The sequence below is a fragment of the Oryza glaberrima genome, chromosome 11 (assembly GCF_000147395.1).
Source record: "Oryza glaberrima chromosome 11, OglaRS2, whole genome shotgun sequence".
In the NCBI taxonomy this organism is placed as follows: Eukaryota; Viridiplantae; Streptophyta; class Magnoliopsida; order Poales; family Poaceae; genus Oryza; species Oryza glaberrima.
In genome coordinates this window covers 6820719-6842085 of record NC_068336.1, presented here as the reverse complement: position 1 = coordinate 6842085, position 21367 = coordinate 6820719, and the positions used below count along the sequence as shown (strand labels likewise).

The 21367-nt window shown below is 43.2% G+C and overlaps 1 protein-coding gene across 1 annotated transcript; it reads left to right on the top strand.

The window, feature by feature from the left end:
- The first annotated feature begins 413 nt into the window (after positions 1–413).
- Positions 414–5755, top strand: LOC127754913 (protein NRT1/ PTR FAMILY 4.4-like). Its single transcript, XM_052280520.1, has 5 exons — positions 414–805; positions 934–1151; positions 1729–2214; positions 3946–4070; positions 4378–5755. The coding sequence occupies exons 1-5, from the start codon at positions 673–675 to the stop codon at positions 5288–5290; spliced, it is 1875 nt and encodes a 624-aa protein (XP_052136480.1). The 5' UTR covers positions 414–672; the 3' UTR covers positions 5291–5755.
- Positions 5756–21367: the final 15612 nt, after the last annotated feature.

Here is a 21367-nt window from a genome sequence, read left to right as displayed (position 1 = left end):
GTACTGCATGATTATACTTGAGAACTGTCAAAACTAGAATCCTATCTACCTCACGTTTTCTCCAGCTGTCCAGATCAAAGTTCTAAAAGTTATAATGAAAAAAGAAAGAAAGGAGCAAGATGCTCTCTCATCTCATCTCATCGGAGATGACGTTTGGCATATCCCCTTCAGGTTGCAGAGACTCAAACTCTCAACACCCAAAACAGTAAAACACCTCATTCATATCAGTGAAAAATGTCATCTCAGTTCAGATTCCAAAATGAGGAGGTTTATTCCAATGAAACAAAAAAAAACTCATAATCGACTAATGCGTTTCAGTCTATTTGTCGGCGATTTTTCGCGCTTGCATGTTTAAGCACTAGGCCATGATAATTGGCTCCCCACCCCGGGGCCCTTATAAATAACTGACCATGTTGCCTGAATTTTACCAAGGCCAGCACACACATCACACTACCACTGATGATAGTGTGCTCTTGGTGAGGCCTCCAAGAAGTTGCCTGACCACACAAGCACAAAGCAAGCACTATCACCAAAAGGATCAGAGAAGAAACTGATATCACTATCTGATCAGTGTAGCATTGCAGCCTCTCTTCTTGGTAGGAGTGAGCTAGCACAGTGAAGAGCTAATTAAGCCATTTGTGTGAGCTTGCGTTGAGTGAGCTCTGAGCTAATATGGATGTTGAGTCAAGGCAAGGCCCCAAGGGTGGTGACACCATGGCTGCCTCCGAGGTCTCCGTGGACTGGAGGGGCAGGCCTTGCGGCTCTCGCAAGCATGGCGGCATGAAAGCGGCCGTCTTTGTGCTAGGTTCGTTTAATTAGTTAGTTACTCTCTTAATCCATTATTTCTTGGGTAGAAATATGTTGCTTGATCTGATTTGTTCTTGTTTGTGTTTGTGTTTTGTTGGATATCGTTTGCATTGATGATGATTGCAGGGATCCAGGCGTTCGAGATGATGGCGATCGCGGCGGTGGGGAACAACCTGATCACCTACGTCTTCAACGAGATGCACTACCCGCTGTCAAAGTCGGCCAACATCGTGACCAACTTCATTGGCACCGTCTTCCTCCTCTCCCTCCTCGGTGGCTTCCTCTCCGACTCCTACCTCGGAAGCTTCTGGACCATGCTCATCTTCGGCTTCGTCGAGCTCTCCGTAAGAAATTGATTCATCCATCCTTCATCGTCGATCTCTTCTCTTTGATATCGCACTACGATAAAATTGACATTCTTTACACCTAGATGCAACTTTTTGGGTCCTTTTTTAGACTGCATTTCTTGGCTCCTTGCAAGCAAGAACAGCTGAACAGGATCGGATCTTGTTTGTTTGTTTGTTTAATCATGTAGGGATGTTGTTTCTAGGTAGGATTATATATAAAATTAACCAGATAAGACACGCGAAAGATTCAGCGACTGTTCATCGTGCCGCGAAAATGATGAGGTTTTGAGGAGGAGGCAGCAAGTTCAGCGTAAAGGTGAGAGAGAGAGTGGAAGAAAATCATGGCTGCCTCCATCCAATGCGGCCATGCTAGCTAGTGCGCCGCCCAAAACGCCACTCGACTCCACTATATCATTTCTTGGCTTTTGATTTTAATTTTCGAGCAGGTTCATTGCATCCCATCCCATGACCATATCCATGGCGATAATTAACCATTACTGATTAATGCGCCGCCAACTTTAGTTAGTTTAGCTAATAATTTTTGTTGTTTTTTTATTTTTATTTTTCTTGGCAGGGGTTCATACTGCTGGCCGTGCAGGCGCACCTGCCGCAGCTGCGGCCGCCGGCGTGCGACATGATGGCGGCGGCGGCGGCGGCGGCGGAGGGGGGATGCGAGGAGGCGAGCGGGGTGAAGGCGGGGATCTTCTTCGCGGCGCTGTACCTGGTGGCGCTGGGGAGCGGGTGCCTCAAGCCCAACATCATCGCGCACGGCGCCGACCAGTTCCGGCGCGGCGGCGGCGGCGGCGGCGACGGCGATGGCGACGATGGCGGCGACGGGAAGCGGCTGTCGAGCTACTTCAACGCGGCCTACTTCAGCTTCTGCGTGGGGGAGCTGGTGGCGCTGACGGTGCTGGTGTGGGTGCAGACGAGGTCGGGGATGGACGTGGGGTTCGGGGTGTCGGCGGCCGCCATGGCCGTGGGGCTGGTCAGCCTCGTCGCCGGCGTCTTCTTCTACCGGAACAAGCCGCCGCAGGGCAGCATCTTCATGCCCATCGCCAAGGTACGTACGTTACGCCGTACAATACAATCGTCGTACGTGTACGGTTCGTCATGTACTTTTATACGCTTTCTTCTTTTTTTTTAGAGAAAAATATTTCTTACCCGGCCTCTACATCCAACCAGATATATGCAGACTTTTTAAATTGAAAACTTAACTCTCAAACAATCTAATCTGAAACTCGCTACTACGATTAAACTCTAGATCTTTAGGATACGCTTAGGACATTGCAACCACAATTGCATCTTCTTTTCTTTTCTAGTTGGCACATTGAAATATCTTTTGATATAATTTTGACAGCCATCTTTTTTTTAAATGAACTCTCTGTTTCTAAAATATAACAACCTAGTATTCCATTCCATGTAACCTAGTACTACGAATCTATGTTTATTGAACTATGAATTTAGTAGATTTATAGTACTGTGTTGGTGTCTATTCTAGTACTACGAATTTATCTCATTCTGTTTTAGCATCTTATATTTTAGGAGAGGTAGGATTATTTTTAATCGGACGGAGTATACAAGTTGGAAACAAATACTACATCATTGTGTTGCATTTGCAAAAGCAGAGCCAACCAACTCTGTTTTTGTGCCAGCTACTATATTCCCCTAAAAATATTGTTGCATTCATAAATATTGGAGGTCAATTTTAAGCTAGGTCTATGTTCTCTCTTCCTGCATATGGTAGTTACTTGAAAAATCCTGAAAATATGATAACGTGCATTATGGTGCCATCTGTCGCTACACAAATATATAGTAATATATAAGTATAAAGATTAGAGAAAACATGGCCGTGGGCCCTAGCAATGCGTTTGTGCACTAGCTAAATATAATATATATAATATGTGACAAGACTAATTAATATTAAGAAGCACCATAGGTAGATCAAATTTAAAAATGTAAGGATGAAAAGGCATGTGTATGTACAACAAATTAAACAACAGCAAGTTTGACCATACGTATCATCCTGATTCCTTGTTTGGAAAGTACTACTCCAGATACGCTGCTTTCATATACTAGTATAAAAGCAAAACCGCCTATTTTCGTTAAATATAATGCATAATCTTTATTTGATCCAAAAAAGCTACATGATCAAACAGGAGTTTGGTAAAGGGACTATTTTATCCTCATAGTCACCTCGTGCACTACCACATAAAAAGCACACGAGATCATGGGTTTACAACCGTTTCTACATTAAACAAAATGAAATGCTACCTAGTTTATTGCCAAATGAAGTATTTAGTCAATAAAGGAAAAGAAAGCATATATATGATTTACTGAATGAGATAATAATGTATATGTATGTTGGGATAAAAAAAATAAAACTGATGATTTTAAGTTACACACTGGCTGGCCTCCTCTGCCTTTTCTTTCTTCTTTCTGGGACAAGTTGACAAGGGCTAGTGGCTCAGCTTTATTTCTCTCTTTTGTGTGGGTCAAGAATTACCACTGTCTGCTGGGAGGTACCTTTGATTATTGATCACAGAAATGGAGGCCCATTCTGTTATGCTTGTGATACATCAATCATGTTTGCATGTGTGGGGAGAGACATGTAACATGACTGACAATGATCTCAGGACAGCATATATATCTTTCCAGCTTAATTTTGTTTTTAGTTCTTGACTTAGATCGGTATAAACCCCCTAAAACTCAATTGCACGTGAAAATAACAAAATCTCACTCGATTGCTGGCATTTTGAGCTGATGGTCGGTACATGTGACTCAATATGTATAGGTTTTCGTCGCGGCGGTAACCAAGAGGAAACAAGTGTGCCCATCATCATCGTCGACGACAGCTGCCTCGCATGCTGTGATCTCCGCCACCGGTGCCGCCCCTGTCCACCGCATCAACAAATTCAGGTAGGTAAAAAAAATATTTGTAAGTGGCACTGTAATATACTACTTATTTTTAAAATATATGACACCGTTAACTTTTCGCATAATGTTTGACCATTCGTCTTATTCAAAAATTTAATATAAATTCATAAAAATATAAGTTAAGATTATATTTTATTTGATGATAAAACAAGTCACAACAAGATAAAAATAAAATTTATATAATTTTTTTAATAAGATTAATAGATAAATATTATGCGAAAAGTCAAATGGCGTGATATATTTCGAAGGAGTATAATAGTTTACTCATTCCATGTATGCATGCTTACAGGTTCTTGGACAAGGCGTGCGTGAAGGTTCAGGACGGCCATGGCGGCGGCGGCGACGGGGGGAAGGAGAGCGTGTGGCCGCCGTGCACGCCGGCGGAGGTGGAGCAGGTGAAGGTGCTACTGTGCGTGGTGCCCATCTTCGCGTGCACCATCGTCTTCAACACCATCCTGGCGCAGCTGCAGACGTTCTCCGTGCAGCAGGGCTCCGCCATGGACACCCGCATCGGCGGCGGCGGCGGCGCCGCCGGCTTCCACATCCCGCCGGCGTCGCTGCAGGCCATCCCCTACCTCGTCCTCATCGCGCTCGTGCCGGCGTACGAGGCGTGCTTCGTGCCGGCCATGCGCCGCGCCACGGGCGTGGACACCGGCATCACCCCGCTCCAGCGGATCGGGGTCGGCCTCTTCGCCGTCACCTTCTCCATGGTCGCCGCCGCGCTCGTCGAGGCGCACCGCCGCCGCCACGCCGGGCTCCTCTCCATCTTCTGGATCGCACCGCAGTTCCTGGTGTTCGGCGTGTCCGAGATGTTCACCGCCGTGGGGCTCATCGAATTCTTCTACAAGCAGTCGCTCTCCGGCATGCAGGCCTTCCTCACCTCCATGACCTACTGCTCCTACTCCTTCGGCTTCTACCTCAGTTCCCTCCTCGTCTCGCTCGTCAACAAGGTCACCTCCGGCGATGTGGCCGGCGGCGGCGGCTGGCTCAGCGACAACGACCTCAACAAGGACAGGCTCGACCTCTTCTACTGGCTCCTCGCCGGGCTCAGCCTCCTCAACTTCTTCAACTACCTCTTTTGGTCGAGGTGGTACTCCAAGAGTGTGGAGACGACCGTGCAGGTCGCCGGAGTTGGAGAAGAAGGCGGCGGCGGCGAGCAGCAGGAGGAGAAGAGTGTTGACGAGGTCAATATGGGTCACTGACATGTGGGTTCGAACCACACGTCTAGTATATTAGGTGGATTATTAATCATTTAACCTAGTCTTAACCTCTTTTTTATGGTTTTTCCTTGGATGGAAAAATATTAGTAAGGGTGGATGTATATGAGTCCCCACCTAATTAAGGAGAGTGTGTGTGATGTATAAATTAATTAATCAAAGGGGATTAGGTGATTACTTAGTAATGATCCCTGATTAGGTCAAGTCAAAAGGTAGTAGTTCTGAGTTTGACTCTGCAAGGATGCAAGAGTAGTAGTATTTGGGTAGGGATCAAGTGATCAAGTACGTATCTAGTCCTTTTCTTTAATGATAAGGAGCTAGTATATATCTATGTACTTTATATATGTAGCTATCATGTAAATGACAAAAGGATTTGCCATAAAAGCAAAGTACTGATAATAGTTGGTGCAAAAAATACTTTCACTGTTGATCAATTTGGACATCCATTTCTCTTGGGAAAAATAATGTTAAATGACATCTTCTTTGATAAGTTTCTAAGCCATTTGATATTATGGACTTCTTTTATATCGTAATCTGGTCCTGACTGGTTGATTGACAGACAGAATTATCACTTTGGGAGTTTGACAGGGTGTTGTTTTCAAAAGAAGAGGGTACCATACTTTTGCAAGAACACACATCTCAGTGCAGCCATAAGTACACGTGTCATGTCCCTGTTGGCTACTTTCCTTCTGCCTCTAATTACATGCGTGTTAAATTGAATCACTTATGACATGGTATGACACATTGAGAAGCCTTCATACATAAGTATATCTTCATGAATCTGATGATAGCACAGGTGATATTTAATCAAGTTCAAAATTTCAGGAGAAATAAACAGGCCGGGGGAGTTCTTTTTTTTTCTCTAATTTATGTGTGGGTTGGCACTGTTAATTATACTAATAAATCGAGTTAGAAGAAATACTCACATGTAACAAAAATGCAGATTCTAGTGAATATTGCCGTTTCAGTTAACTGAGCTGTCCCTCCTAATGCGCCACACTGACTACTGGTTTTCTTAAATGGATAAAGTAAACATGCATATTTGCTTGAAGTTTCTTATTTGTCAATTGTAATATGTATCGTTGTGTTGTTACATGTATATTGATAACAAAAGCTTATGCAATTTATAAGGAGCAACAAGTAAAAAATAAAACTCTGCCTGAACTTTAAAAAATATGCTTGAATCCTTCCATTAGTTCCAACTATGAAATAACTGAATTTACATACTGAAAAATCAAACCCTGTTAATATCGATTGGCATCATTCGATGATAATTGAAGAAAGTGTGCCAATATGTGTACATAAACTGGACACTTGTCTATAGGTGCATCTAATGCAACGTAGGGATGAAACCAGTGACACGCCATCCTTCTGTGGAACATTGCAATTTCTTTGTGGAAATCAGTGGCATGCCAATCACCGAGAGAATATATATAGCGCCTTTTCCATGTGGGGAATATTACAAATTTTGAGTTCAATCCACATACCCTAAAAGTGATCTCTATTAGATATGAGCAAGGCATAGTACTAAAGCAACATTGATTAAAAAAATTGCCATTTTTTGCTCCTAAAAGACAGGCCAATCTTTAGCCCTTGCAGTGCCCTACCTTTGTAGACATGCAGGAAAGACACCATATTGATGCTGCACTCTAGAGCCAAACCTGTCTTTCAATCTATCAGCTCCAACAATAAGGTGCTTTTAATAAAGCAAGTTAGGTAAATAAGGGTCTCTGACATGCCAGCCCAAACCATTTTACCTTGTCTTTTACATCTTTTCCTTTGTTGTTTCTCTATTTTTTGTGGTTTTTCCTTGAATGAAAAAAAAAGCGACGGGGAGTATATTGGTCTTCACATAATTAACGCGAGCAAATGCGATGGATAAATTAATTACTCTCTCATCCTAATGTGTACTTCCTCCGTTTCATATTATAATACTTTCTAGCGTTGTCCATATTCATATATACGTTAATGAATCTAGACATATATATATGTTTAGATTCATTAACACCTATATGAATGTGAGAAATGCTAGAAAGTCTTATAATATGAAACGGATGGAGTAGCTAAAAAGGCACTCTTTTAGAAAAAGAGGAAATAATTAATTAACCACAAAGGTTTTAGGTGATTACTTAATAATTAGACCCAGCTGGTTCAAGTAAGAGGTAGTTACAGTATGACACTGCAAGGATGCATTAGTATTCAGATCGACCTCACAAAAAAAAAAAGTATTCAGATCGAATAAAGTATCTAGTTTTGATGATAGGGGGAAACTCTTCTGTAAAGGAGACATCATGATCTCTTTATCTCAAAGTAAATAGTTATGAAAAATTCTCAAAATATTTGATTATGTTGATGCACTATCTGACTATAAAATACCCAAAAATAATTTGAAGCATAAACTCAACTCACATATATATAGAGAAAGCAAAAAAAAAAGAAAGACAAATTTAGTTGTGAATAGTAATACGATAAATGGAGTTTAGATTTAAACTTTTTGTTGTGTGGTGTATTTTACTACACTCTATACGGTAAATTTTTCATTATTCGTGACTATTTGTATAGTGTTTAAGAAGTAAATACACGCAAGTAGACATACTCTTGAGGGATTATAATCCATCTTCGACGCGAGGAGATAGTATGCAAACATCGTTATCATGTAAATGCGAAAACATTCACTATTTAGTTGGTGCCACAAGCCCATAATACTTCAATGCTCGAACAGTTTCTACTTGTGTTCCTTTTTTTAAGACAATCATAATCTCCACAATGCAGATTTAACCATGCATTCATTTCTCTTGTGAAAATTGTATTAGAAACTTCCGGTAGATCGTTTCATATATGAAAAACTATATATGTGCATGTATAAATTATATAATCATAATCATCGCTTCATGGCCATGTCTAGCATGAGACAAAATTGGTGATACACCACCTTTTGGAAAATATTACAGATTGTGGTGGAAATCAAATGGCATACCAATCCCTCCGGGTATATATATAATGTAACACTTTTTTCAAGTAGGGAATATTACAAATTGAGATTGATCCCACTTTCCCTAAAAGTGATCTCTATTAGATATGTGCAAGGCATAATAGAGTAGTAACATAGTAACATTGATTAAAGAAATCACAATTTTTTGCTCCTAAAAGACAGGCCAGTCTTTAGCCCTTCCTTTGCCCTCCCCTCCTTTGTCTGGATATGGGAGCTGGAAAGAGGCCATGGGTGCTGCTCTCTGGATGCCAAACCTGTCATTCAATCTAACAGCTCCAATAGGGTTCTTCTAAGAAAGCAATGCAAAGCTTAGGTGATAGCATCCATCACCTTGTCCCCCATCTAGCTAGTCACCTTTTGTTGTACCTCCTAGCAGCTAACATCAAGATCATAGTTAGTTAGAAAACACAAACTCTACAAACCCATGAGCTTTGCATCTAGATAGCTAGATGTTGATTTTTCTTGGACAGTAACAAAGATATGATCGTCGACAATAGTATTCTCAATGATTTTGCCTCCTTTCGGAGTGATTTGCATCGAATTAGCTAATTACATCGATAAAACTAGCTACGGGGAATATTTTCGGTACAGTTACGAGAACCAAGGAATATTGCATTCGTGTCGCATGAAGCAGGCTAAACATGTGGAGTAAATAGTATATACATGATTCCGGTGATTCCCTGTAGGAGTAACATGCTAAAGGATGGCATTATTGGCGTGGTGATTGGACAAGTGAAAGCATGCTTTGTGGGCAGCAGGAAGGAGATAACCATGCGTTCCTGTCCCTAGAAAGCAAGGTTGGTTTTCCACAAATGAAAGGCTCATGGATCATGGCATTTCTACCTGCAAACCTAGTGTTTTGAATTTTTATTTTTAAGTTTAAGATGTTCTCTATCTTCTCAAGATTTCATGAAATTGGCAAAGAAAAGCAATGTAAAGTACTATCAGAATGTGAGATTGCATCCCTTCTTTGTTTTATTTAGCAGATATGCTCTGCTTTGGAAAGTGTTTCCAATACAATGAACAGACAGTACACATGGCACATAAAAAAGTGATGTTATATATAAATATTAACACACCCATGCTCTGCTTTGAGTAAATTGTTTCTATATAATTTAACTTTTAAAAAAACAGTAAGCCGTCTGCATCCATGAACTTAGCAAAAAGTCCATTGTGCACCGTACACTACAAAACCTGTTATTTAACAACCCTAGACTTATAAAACTTTTCAAATTTGCTTGATACTTGTTTTTTAACAATGTGATAATTGTTTTGGACTGTGATTTTACTTACAGGGATCTAATTCAAAGCTATTTCCATGCAGGCAACTCTATCATTGATTTTTGTGCTAACAATAGAGAAATGAGGATGGAGAGATTCGAAACAAAATGTAGAGATGGGGGGGGGGGGGGGGGGGGGGAGAGATGGAGAAAGAGAGATCATAACAGGGCACTTTTGGAACAAACGATTTGTGGAGGAATCATGTACTAGCATTCAAATCCTATAGAATTTTTCTTACTTAGCTTTTTGGAATAAAAGATGGGAGCTTTTAAAATCCTGTAAAATTCCATTGGAATAGCTCATTGTATAAAGGTTTCAGAAGAAAGTTAGGATGAGATCCTAGAAATTTTCCTGTCAGCCTATATCTCTCATATAATTTTTCCGTGGGCTATCCAGACGATTATTCCTGCAATTAATTTTTATGCGTCTTCTTGTCGTCTATTTCGAATGGAAGACTTGGCCTCATTTTTCTTTCAAAACCAAAATTGTTCGATTCTGAATGGAAGTTAGTTTCGCCGGGCTCGATCGAATCGGCTCTTGTTACGAAAACTAGTCTGAAATGATAGATGAGATCATATTAAACATCAGATAAATAGGCTTCAAACAAAGCTGGACAACACGCGGAGCCCGCAGGAGAAGGAACATAATGGTTCCCTGACAGCAAGCGAGAGCTAGAACAGAACCACGCACTATCAGCAAAAGCATATTGCAGGGTATGGTATGGTCGACAGGTCGATCGAGCGAGCAAACGAGAAGATGAACCCATCCATCCATCCATCAGGATATATATATCAGATGAGACGAGATAAGGACATTGGCTTTGCCGAGATCGAACCTTAATCAGCTGTAAAGCGATCGATCGAGCAGCAGCAGAAGCAGAAGCAGCAGGAGGCTAGCTTGGATCCTTCATGGTCACTACTGTTGAGCAGCAATGCGATGGGGGAGAAAAGGGGAGGCGCTAATGGCGACAGGGGGAAGAGGCTTCGTGATCAGGCTTCTCCTGATGCATGCATGCGCTTGTGCAGGAAGACTGGCTGACTGTCTTTCTGACCGAGACCATCATGTTCTGCTGGGTTTTCTTTTCTGATCCTCTTAATATGTCTCGTGTAAACGCTTGGGCAAGTGATTGCAGTTTCGGTTTGAAATTTCTAAAATTTCGGTTCGGACCGCCCGGCAAACAAATATCTCGCCTGAAATCTTCGGGTTTCCTTTTCCTTTTTTTTTGAATTTGGTTATAATTTATTTAAATTCAGTAAAAATTGGTTAAAATTTCAAATAATTTCGTGCCAAAAAAAGCCCGAAATTTCGCCAGAACACAAAAGTGCAAACCCTAAGTGATGGATGCTGCTCTCACTTAGTATTTCATTCGACAAAAGAAAAACAAGGATCTAGCTATGGGCTAAGCCCTGAGTGTTACTTTGTATCGAATATATCAACAAAGTTAGGCACAAAATAGGACTAGTCAGCCTAATTAGTAATAACGCATTGCTAAGTTTAAAATGTAACAAAAATGTGTAGATCGTCGTAGGTCTATGTAACACCCTAGAAATCTACACAAGCTCAGGATGCCACTAAAGAACCCTTTTAAAGTGCCAAAACAAAGAAATTTTGACAGCACCTCTTTAAAAAATATATAAATATAGCGGAAGCATCAATATATATTTATATTTCTTTTAAAATAGGTGCTGCCGAAATTTCTTTGTTTTGGCACTTTAAAAGGGTTCTTTAGTGGCATACCGGGCTTGTGCAGATTTCTGGAGTGTTACAATTGGTATCAGAGCGTAGGCTTTAGATTCTAAGGGAAAACAATGATTAACTTGACACACATACACATATAGGATGGGTATGGGTTTGCAACTTGCATCTAACAATTATTTTGTATTGCAAATGGTTATGATTCCCATATTTCTTTAATGCTTGTTGTAATATGTTGCTTGTCTTTTTTAATCATAATCTTAATCTATATGTTGATGCTTCCACGATGTTTTCTTGTCTAAGGTAGTTGTTGCCGAAATTTGCTTGTTTTGGCACTTATGTGTGGTTGTTTAGTGGCATCCCAGGCTTATGTTGTTTTCTGGGATGTTACAGTCTATAGGTGGCCTCGGACTGAGTTTGAAGAACTATTCGTTCATATTGTTTTACACATCTCTTTTTCTGGTAGCATTTTCCATATGTTTTGGTCATGGCTGCAGGGCACAAGCAAAAGAACAACTTTTATCATTTTAACGGGCATTAGTACTCTACATAGACTATTTGGCTCTAGCGAAATGAGTTGAATGACGTTGTTTTTTTATATTGAGAAAGCTTTTCTAACTCTTTTAGGGTGTTTTTTCCCATGTTTTATCAACTGACTATACACCTACACTACACAATTGCGTACTCAGCTTCAGGTCCAGCAGGCTTTTACCCGTGAAGCAGGGGCGGAGCCACCGTCTGGGCTCACCGGCAAAAACTCCATTAAATTTCTATATTGTTGAATAAATTGATGATAAAATTTCTATAGCAAATACTAGTTATAGTGAAGTTTACTTGGGCTAAAAAACTTTCTAGTTCCGTCACCACCATGAAGTCACATGGTTATGGTTTGAGTTAAATAAATTAGAGGACTCTTTAATTTACCTGGTTTGGGTGGCAAACTAGGTTAAAGCTTTGCGGGTTTGTCCTGTCAGCTACTTCTTAATTTACACTTGTAACTACTCCCTCCGTCCTAAAAAAAAAAAGACAAACGCTAGGTTTCCGTGTCCAACGTTTGACCGTTCGTTTTATTTAAAAAAAATATGAAAAAAATTAAAAAGACAAGTCACGCATAAAGTATTAATCATGTTTTATCATCTAACAACAATGAAAATACTAATTATAAAAAAATTTCATATAAGACGGATAGTCAAATGTTGGACACGGAAACCTAAGATTTGTCTTTTTTAGGACAGAGGGAGTAAGCATTTTAGAAGTATGTCCTTGGGGCAGAGGCTAGGGATGCAACACATCCTGTGGTTTAATACAATATCTCCTTCATCTAAAAAAAAAATACTAGCTTTTGCTACACCATATTGTGTGTTCTCCTTATTGACGATGGTGTTCTTTTGTTAGTGGTGTCTTTTCTCTATTACCCGTGTTTAGTTTTATGTAGGTTAATTAGAACATGGTGCAACCAACTATTGAAAATCGATTTTATCCTTTAGTAGTTGCCAGCTAGCTCTACGTGTAGGACTGCAGAAAATATTTTTTTATAAATTATCCATCTATCTATTATAGTATTAAACTAAGAGAGGACTTCAAAGGAGTCGCGGCATCCACTTCAAGAGCCTATGAATTTTACTGTACAAAATGGAGAAAAAAGAACATTAACCTACAGTGCCTGATATTGGTGGATCCAAATATATTGTAGTTGTATTCAATACACAATTCCATTTATTTTTAAAAAAACAATGCAAAGTTGTATATAAAAAATAATTCTATTTTAAGTAGATATTAGGACAGTCCTAACCTTACATCTAGGATGGTGTCTATGGCATTAACTACATTGCCATGTAGGACTTTTAACTTATGTGTCACTATATTAATTAAGAGAGAGAGTGAAGAGAGCAAGAAACTGGGTTTCATATAAGACACAGCTTCAACACGAGAACCTATGCACTAGACACTATCAAGTTTTGCATTGGGAGATAATAGTGTCTTCATAATAGATGAAGAATAAATATGATTGGTAGAGAAGAGAGATGATGTATTTATTAATGGCCTACTTTAAAAAACCATGGGTTGTAGTGTGTAGTTTCTATTATGATGTCTTATTGACATGGCACCATAGACACTGCTTATGGACATCATAGGTTGGGACTGTCCTTATTCTAGCTCTACACAAAATATTAGGCAAGAATTTTTCTAGTCATGTACATTAATTGCAGCCTAACTCTTAAATCCAACCATAAAAAGAACACTTAAATCCATTGCACAATATATATGTGAATTAGAAAATATGAAATGATTCGAAATTGCCAAGCTCATGCTTTGGCCTCAAACTTAATCACTGTATTATATTACATTATGAAAAAAAAAATCATAACGAAGTGTTAGGCAGCGGGAGTATCCTAGATTCTATAGGTAAACGAGAAGATTTTTTGAGAAGTTCATTGTTTGGTGGCCCCCTCCAATGGGATCGCGAATGCAGAATTAAAATTTAGAGGTGCAAAGAAAGCGCAAGGTTAGAGACTAAAATAGGAGACAAAATATAAATCAGACATGAACCGTATACGAACGTTGTTGTATGATGCAGGGTCCTACAAACCGATAAACATATATAAAAACAGTTATTATATTATCAAAATTAGTGATGTAGAATATTATATAAAAAAGTGTGATCTAGAATATTATTTCATAATTGTGTAGAATCAAAGTGTAAAGAAATAGAAAGGTAATGAGAAATGAATTATACTAAAATAATTCTTGGTTGCATGTTTTCATAGCATGCAAACTAGTATTATATGTCGTCGGCTACTCACTTGCCCAGGGTGGTCGTTTACAATCTGCATTTATAGGCATGTAAGAGCATGCCCAACAGATTACTTATTCTATTCCCTATCCTTAAATTAAAGAAATTTTAACCAAAATTCTCATCCAACAGATTCCCTAACTAACATCCCAATAATCCAGGTTCCCATATCCGTATATGTCATTACTCATTTGCAGGGAACCATCCCAATCGCGGTCGTCGCTGCCTCGCGCGCGTAGGGTGTCACACCCCAATCCGGCACCGCTGTACAACGGCACCTGATAGGAGCGTGTCGTAGGAAAAACAGCACGAGCCGCTTCCTACGAAACCGCGATCTCAGTACCAGTCCCAGGATGTAGCGCTGGTACCCACGGTGACAAATATGAATCATTGCAATCCTTAAAATAAATAGAGGACTTATTTACCTTAACTTAGGTTGTAGCTCAGACAGCCCGAGAATGCAACCAACGACACGGACGAGGCAAACACCAACAACAGCGGCAGTAGCGGAACCAACGGTCTAACACCCAACACCACAGGCAGCAGCAGGGAATTAGGACGAAACCCTAATCTTTACTTCACTTCAACTTCATCTTCAGAGCTGGCAGAACTATATTTATATAGAGCAAGGCTGAGTACTTACGTACTCAGCAAGCCAGGGGAACTTAGGTGGTTAATGCAAGCTTCAAGGGAAGGTTGGTTAATTTAGCAATCAATTTTGTTTTCAAGATTTTCAACAATCTAAGTGTGTGCTTTCCACAACCAGAGCGAGACAAGTCTCAGCTCGGTCGGGGTGAGAAGTAACAAATTTACTTATCAAGATCTTTCAAATATGGTTTTCTCCAAACCAAACCAACTTTTCCAAACTTCCCGATAATAGTGGTCCCCAAACGACCAATCACTTCCAGGGACTCCCGGTCCCGCTGTCTCCCGGACAGCTAATTGCTTCCCAAGCATTAGGTTTCCCTAACCTTAACACCTTTTCATAAAACAGGGTCAAACAAAAACTACGCTAAGGAATCACCTCACATCCGCCCATGACCGTGGGCACGGCTGTTCGAACAGTTTGTTAACCTCTGCAGAGGGGGTACACTTTACCCACACGACATTACTAACCCGAATCATCCAGCCCGTGTAGAACGGCCACGTCTGGTGACCTAAGGGCTTTCATGACAAGGCATTTCGAGAGCAAACACAGGGTTGCCATATGCCGACGAGAGGGGTCCCAGACCAACAGCAGGTTAGGTCCCAGACCATACTGTGCCAGGAAGCCCAGGGGTTCTCCCCGACACCACCCCGTTGAATCCACATGTCTCTCGGCATCAAGGCTCCCCCGATTAGCAATTTACTCAGCCAGGGGTGTCCCATTCCACCCGTGTGGTCGCACTATTGTATGCTCGGATGTAATTCCGAAGGAATCGGTCCTCAAATGCGACCACACATGCATTCCGCCCAGGAATGGCCTTGTGTCGCGAGTTTTATTTTTAAAACTCATTTTCTTTCACAAGGCACCGACTCAAGCGTCGGGTTTTCCAATCCTTTTGTAAACCAAGATTTACCCAAGAAGTTACTTAAATTTTAAGTTTGAAGGCGACCGTCGATACTCGCACAGAGTGCACAAATATCGAGGCGCAACTAGATGGTTACAAGGGAACATGATATAACAATCACAATGGAAGGATCAAATGCAACAAGTTAGGTAGGCCCGCCAATCTGCCTCGCAGACGGGGCAAGCAGATTGAGTGCAATCTTATCAATGCATAATATTTTTCAAGCAATATAATTAAGTTCAAATATAGGCTCAAGATGTTCAAAGGTGGCTTGCCTTGCTCAGGGTCTTCACGGAGCTTCGCGAATCTTCGAGATATCCACGATTGACGGAAAATCCGATAACCGCAACTATACGCAAACAATCAAAAACCTAAACAAAAGACCAAGAAAAAGATCATATTTAGACTAAATAATAGTGCCATTAAATAGATCTCAATTTTACGGAATTATTGGAAGTGGAACGGGGTCAATCGGAGTTACGGATCGGGAGATATGGATTTTAGAAGTTTAATTGGAATTTCTAGGCAAAGGATATGATTTATTGGAATTTATAGAAATAATATTCTCAAGAATATTATTGACAATCACTAGTGTGCGAGACCAAGGAAAATGATTCATGGGATTTTGGAATAGAGAATTGATTTATGGAGGCAAAGGAAAAATGATTTAATAATTTATTAACCCTTTTTGGAAAGAAAAAGATGGAGGGAGGGAAATCAGACTTTTCCCGTGTGGCTTGGCGCGGCCCGAGAGGAAATGCGCAGCTCGGCCAAGTTTAATGGGCCAGCCGGCCTGGCGAGGCGGCCCAAGGCGCGCGGGAGAGAGAGGGGGAGGGGAGCCGGGTGGACTGGGCTCACCTCGCGGGGTCTCGAGCGGGCCCACATGTTGGTGGCACGGCTCACCGTGGGAGTGGTGCATGCGGCGCGCGCTAGGGTTCGGTGAGGAGGGGCGGTCCACAAGCGGCGCGCGGGTGGACGCGATTAGCGGTGGGCCCACGCGTAGCCTCACGGCTCGCGGTGGACAGTGCGCGCGAGCGAGCGGGGAGCGGAGGGAGGCGGCTGACCGGCTCGGCTCGGTCAAAGCCGAGGTGGCGCCGACGTGGCGCCTTCGTGGCAGCCACGCAGGCCGGCGGGAGGAGGAAGAAGGGGAGGCCAAGATGGACGGCGGATGGCGGCAGTGTTCACCGGAGCAAGCGCGACGGATTTGGTCTTCGAGGAGCACACCAGAGTGACAAGGGCGTCGAGAAGGAGCGAGCCAACGGCTCGGATTCGCCGGACGGAGTTCGACGGCGGAGGGATTCGATGGCGGCGGCCGGCGGCGAGAGAAAGGGGAAATCACCGAGGGGCGACGAGGACTCAATTAAAGGCGGCGGGAGCATCTCCGGTGTTCAAGGAACTCATTTCCGGGGTCGGATGGGGCTAAGCGGCGCCGTGGAGGTCCGGCGACGAGAGGCGGCCTCCGGGGGTGGGCGGCAATGGCGGCGGGGCCATGCCGGGTGGCGGCGGTCCTTGGGGCGGCGTCTACGCACGTTCGGCAGGGCTACCAAGCTACCACGCAAGCTAGAGGGGGCGAGGGTGAGCGGGGAAGGGGAACGGGAGGGAGGCACTACCGAGCCGGGACGGCGCGGTGACGAGCAGCCAACGGCGCGGGAGCGAGCTCTCCGACGTCGGGCCGGGGAATGGGAAGAAGATGGGCGCCCAGAGTCCCGCGTCCTGCGTCCACGCACGCACCGGCTCCCCCGGTGCTCGGCGACGGACGGCGACGGCGCGAGCAGGGCGGAGGCGACAATGGCGCGGTGGCGACGAGAGCGAAAACGAGAGAGATTGGGAGATGGGGCGGCTCGGGTTTTATAGAGGTGGGGGATGTCGGTTTTGGGAGGGAGGAAACCGACCTCGTGGGCGGTCAAGGAGAGGCGGTCAAGGGGAGCTGGCGGCAGGGCGTGGTCACGGGCGGCAGAGGTGGGGGGAGGGGTCGATGGTGCCGGTCGGGGAAAAAGCAAAAGGGGAGGGAGGAAAAGGGGGCTCTGCCCATGCCATTCTGGGAGAAAGGTGGAGGGAGAGAGGGCTCTGCCTCCGGGAGTTGGACGCACGCGGCTTGGAGCGGCCGGGCACGCGTCGCAGGGGGTGCAGGGCCGACCGGCACAGGTGGCGCAGACGCGGCAGGGCTGACGGCGGCGGCGACTGGTCGGTCGGCCACGCGCGAGCGCGCGTGAAGGCGGTGGTGGTTCGAATCGGCGAGGCGCTGGCGCGGCGAGGAGCGAGAGCGAGCGAGAGAGAGAGAGAGAAAGAGAGAGAGAAAGAACGAGAGAGCGATCTCTCGGCTCGGCTCGGCGCGTGCGACGCACGTGCGAGGCTGAGAGAGGAGATAGGCAGGGGGAAATGGACCGAGAAGAAACGGCCCACAAGCCAGAGGGAGGCAAACTAGACTTTTTCAGATGTATTGAATGCGGAGACAATTTGAATTGGAGGGAATTTGAGAAGGATTTTGGAATTTAACCTTGATACTTGGACTCTAGGAACATAAGGAAGAGTCGAAGAAGGATTCAAAACGGGAATTGAATATTTTTGTAGTCGGAGCGAATATTTGGCAAGGATTCAAAGGAAGGGATTGACTTTCTGTATTTGAATTCAATTTGGATATTTGAGCTCAACAAAGTTTGGAGAAACCAAGGAGGGGATTCAAAGAGCGAATTTGATACTTTCGGAAATGGGAAGGAATTTCGATGAGGCATGATTCTCGATGTTGATGGGAAGTTGGAGTTCAAAGCGGGAATTGATATTTTAGGGATATATTTGTATTTGGTGGCTCAAGGATTATTGAGAGGGGGGGTTTCAAAGAAATCTTGTACCTTGGGACAAATATTTGGGAAGGAGTTCAAGGATAGATAGACAGACAGAGAGATAGGTTGATAGGTAGAGGAACGGATAGACAGATGGATAGATAAACAGATAGATAGGTATAGTAGATAGATAGATGGATCGATAGATAGATAGATCATTAGGTAGATCGATGTATAGATAGATTGATAGGTAGATAGGTTGATAGGTCGAGACTCAGAGAGAGACGGGATGGAAGAGAAGGAAGAGGTGGACCGGAAAAAGGAAGAAGGAATCCAATCTATGGGGGAGGTTAAATAGACTTTCACAGAGAGATTTAATTGGGAGGTTTTAGGGTTGGAGTCTGGATTCGAATTTCGAGGTTGATACTCGGTCTCGGGAGAATAGGAAGGAGTCAAGGAAGGGAACAATATTCAGAGACGAGTCAAAGGGAGATGGATAATTTAGAGAGAAAGAGAGTGTAACTTGGGAGCTTGAGTTTGACTACTCAATGAGATATGTGGGTAAGGATTTTGGAGAGAAGTCTGAATAGAAGGGTTCGGACTTTGAGATTATTTCAGAACGGAAATCATTTTGGGGAGAACTCAAGGCGAAAGGGATTGAATCTTGGGGTTTAGAGTTCAAGGGTGGAAGTGTTCTCGATTTGCATACTCAGACTTGGGTCAGAAGTTCGAGAAAGAGAACTAGGGTAGATTGACGAACCAATACAGAGAGAAAGATAGATGAATCAAAACCTGAGAGGTTGAATTCGAATTTGAGAATCGGTTTGAAGGAACCAAGGAGAGAGTTTATGACGCGAAGGTGAATCCTTGGACGGAGTTAGGGTTCGGGCATTCGATGAAGTTCACGGATGGGGTTCCAGGAGGGGATTCCGAATAGAAGGAATCGAGCTTCGGGACTATATTGGGATGGAAATTTTGAGGAGACGATCTTTGATAACAGGGTATCGAGACAAGGGAGGGATTTAAATTGAGATCTTTGGCACAACTTAGACTTAACACTCAAGAACGAAATTTTCGCAATTAGGATTTTCAATAAATTAGCTTTTAACGTCCCGCAGAAAGCGGAGCGTTACATAGGGGCAAAATTGTTCCCGCGCTCCTTTTCTCGCCCTCCTCGCTAGTCGCCAGCAACAAAATTCCTCTTCCTCCCAGGCGTCGGCAGCGGCTTTCCAAGCGGCGAAGCAACGGCCAACCCCTTCCTCACAGGCGTCGTCGACTGAGTTCCACACGGAGATGCAGCGGTCGTCCCCTTCCTCTCGGTCGCAGGGGTCGGCGTCGGTGTTGCTCTAGGCAGCGATGCAGCGGCCATGCCCTTCCTCTCAGGCGCAGGCGCCGGCGTTGCTCCAAGCGGCGATGCAGCCGCCGTCCTCTTCCTCGTAGGCGTCGGCGTCGGCGTTGTTCCAGGGGGCGCCCGCACGTCGACCACTGCCTCCTCGATTTGGGGCCGACAGCCCTCTGCGCCCCGCACCGCCGCCTTGCCGTCGTCTCGGTCTGCCTCATCCTCAACCTCCCTACTTCGGCGTGCAGGCGACAGAGTCCATGGAGGGACATGCTCCATGGGAGACACTGAATCCCCTCTCACACGAAGCTCCTGGCGTCGATTTCTCCACAGCTTATTCTGTGAGTGATGAAGAATTCCTCCATAGGAGCAATTTCGGTAAGGCTGTCCCTGATTTGTTCGATGTTTAGATTAATTTTCAAAGTGTTGCAGCCTGATCTGATGTCCATTCTGTGACTGACTTCCCTGGCTAGAAATTCAGGAATTCAGGATTCAGAACACTTAGAGGAAAATGTCAGAAAGTCTGAAATTTGTACTGTATTGAATGAAAGTCTGAAATATGCAGGATATGCTCTAAATTTGAAAGTCTGAACACTTAGAGGAAATCAGGTTTCAGAACATTTAGTAATGAAGGATATGCTCTAAATGTGTGGTATGCTCTGAAAGTCTGAAATATGCTGTGTCAAATATTTTTGCTATGTCAAATGTACTCCCAAAGTCTGAAATATGTTCTGAAAGTCTGAAATATTTCTCTCATCACAGCATCTTTGAAATATGCTCTGAATTTTTGCATTAAGATAATGTTGTTAGATAATTTGACAGATAATGCAACAAGATGCAATCCATAGTCTATTTTTCAAGATAAAAGAACCACCTGCTTTTGCCAATCAGACTTTCAGTTTCATGAAAGCTGCAACTGCAGAATTCTAAGTACAACAGCATAGGTTCAGTAGGATTATAATAACTTGTACAGTTCTTAGCTCTAAGTACAACAGCTGCTTAATTGAAGTGATCATCTGCATTTAGTATGCCTCACTTTTTAGATTAGCAGATGAACAACCACATGCTTGTGCCAAATATTGAAAATAGTGTCTGAAAGATGCAATTTCAGTATGTATGTGCCACTGACATACATACTAACAAGGTTCACTGTCACTGAAAGATGAACAATCACTCACTGTCACTGACATTTATTCTTCTTTAGTTCCCTTCTCTGATGCCATCATAGACAGTATGTGCTCTGAAATATTGAGAAACTATTTGCTCTGAATTTTTGCTATGCTCTGAAAGTCTGAAACCGAAAGTATACAAGTCTGTTTTTTTTCCCTCAAGTACATGCTAACAAGGTTCCCTGATTAATTACTGTATGACCTATAACAGATTCACCATGCTTTGGAACTTCATCATCGTCGAACTCTTCGTGCACTATATCAACCGCCGAAGAAATAAATTCTTCATCACCATCCGATGAAAACTCATCCAATAGCATTTGAAGGAGGGTGCTTCGACAACTCATCTCCTCTTTTTGTTTGCCACGGGGTTGGAGCGTTTACCACAGGGATAAAGTGCAATGGAGGGAACTGATGGCAGGAATAGAACAATAATCAATCTGCAAAATTAATTATCAGATC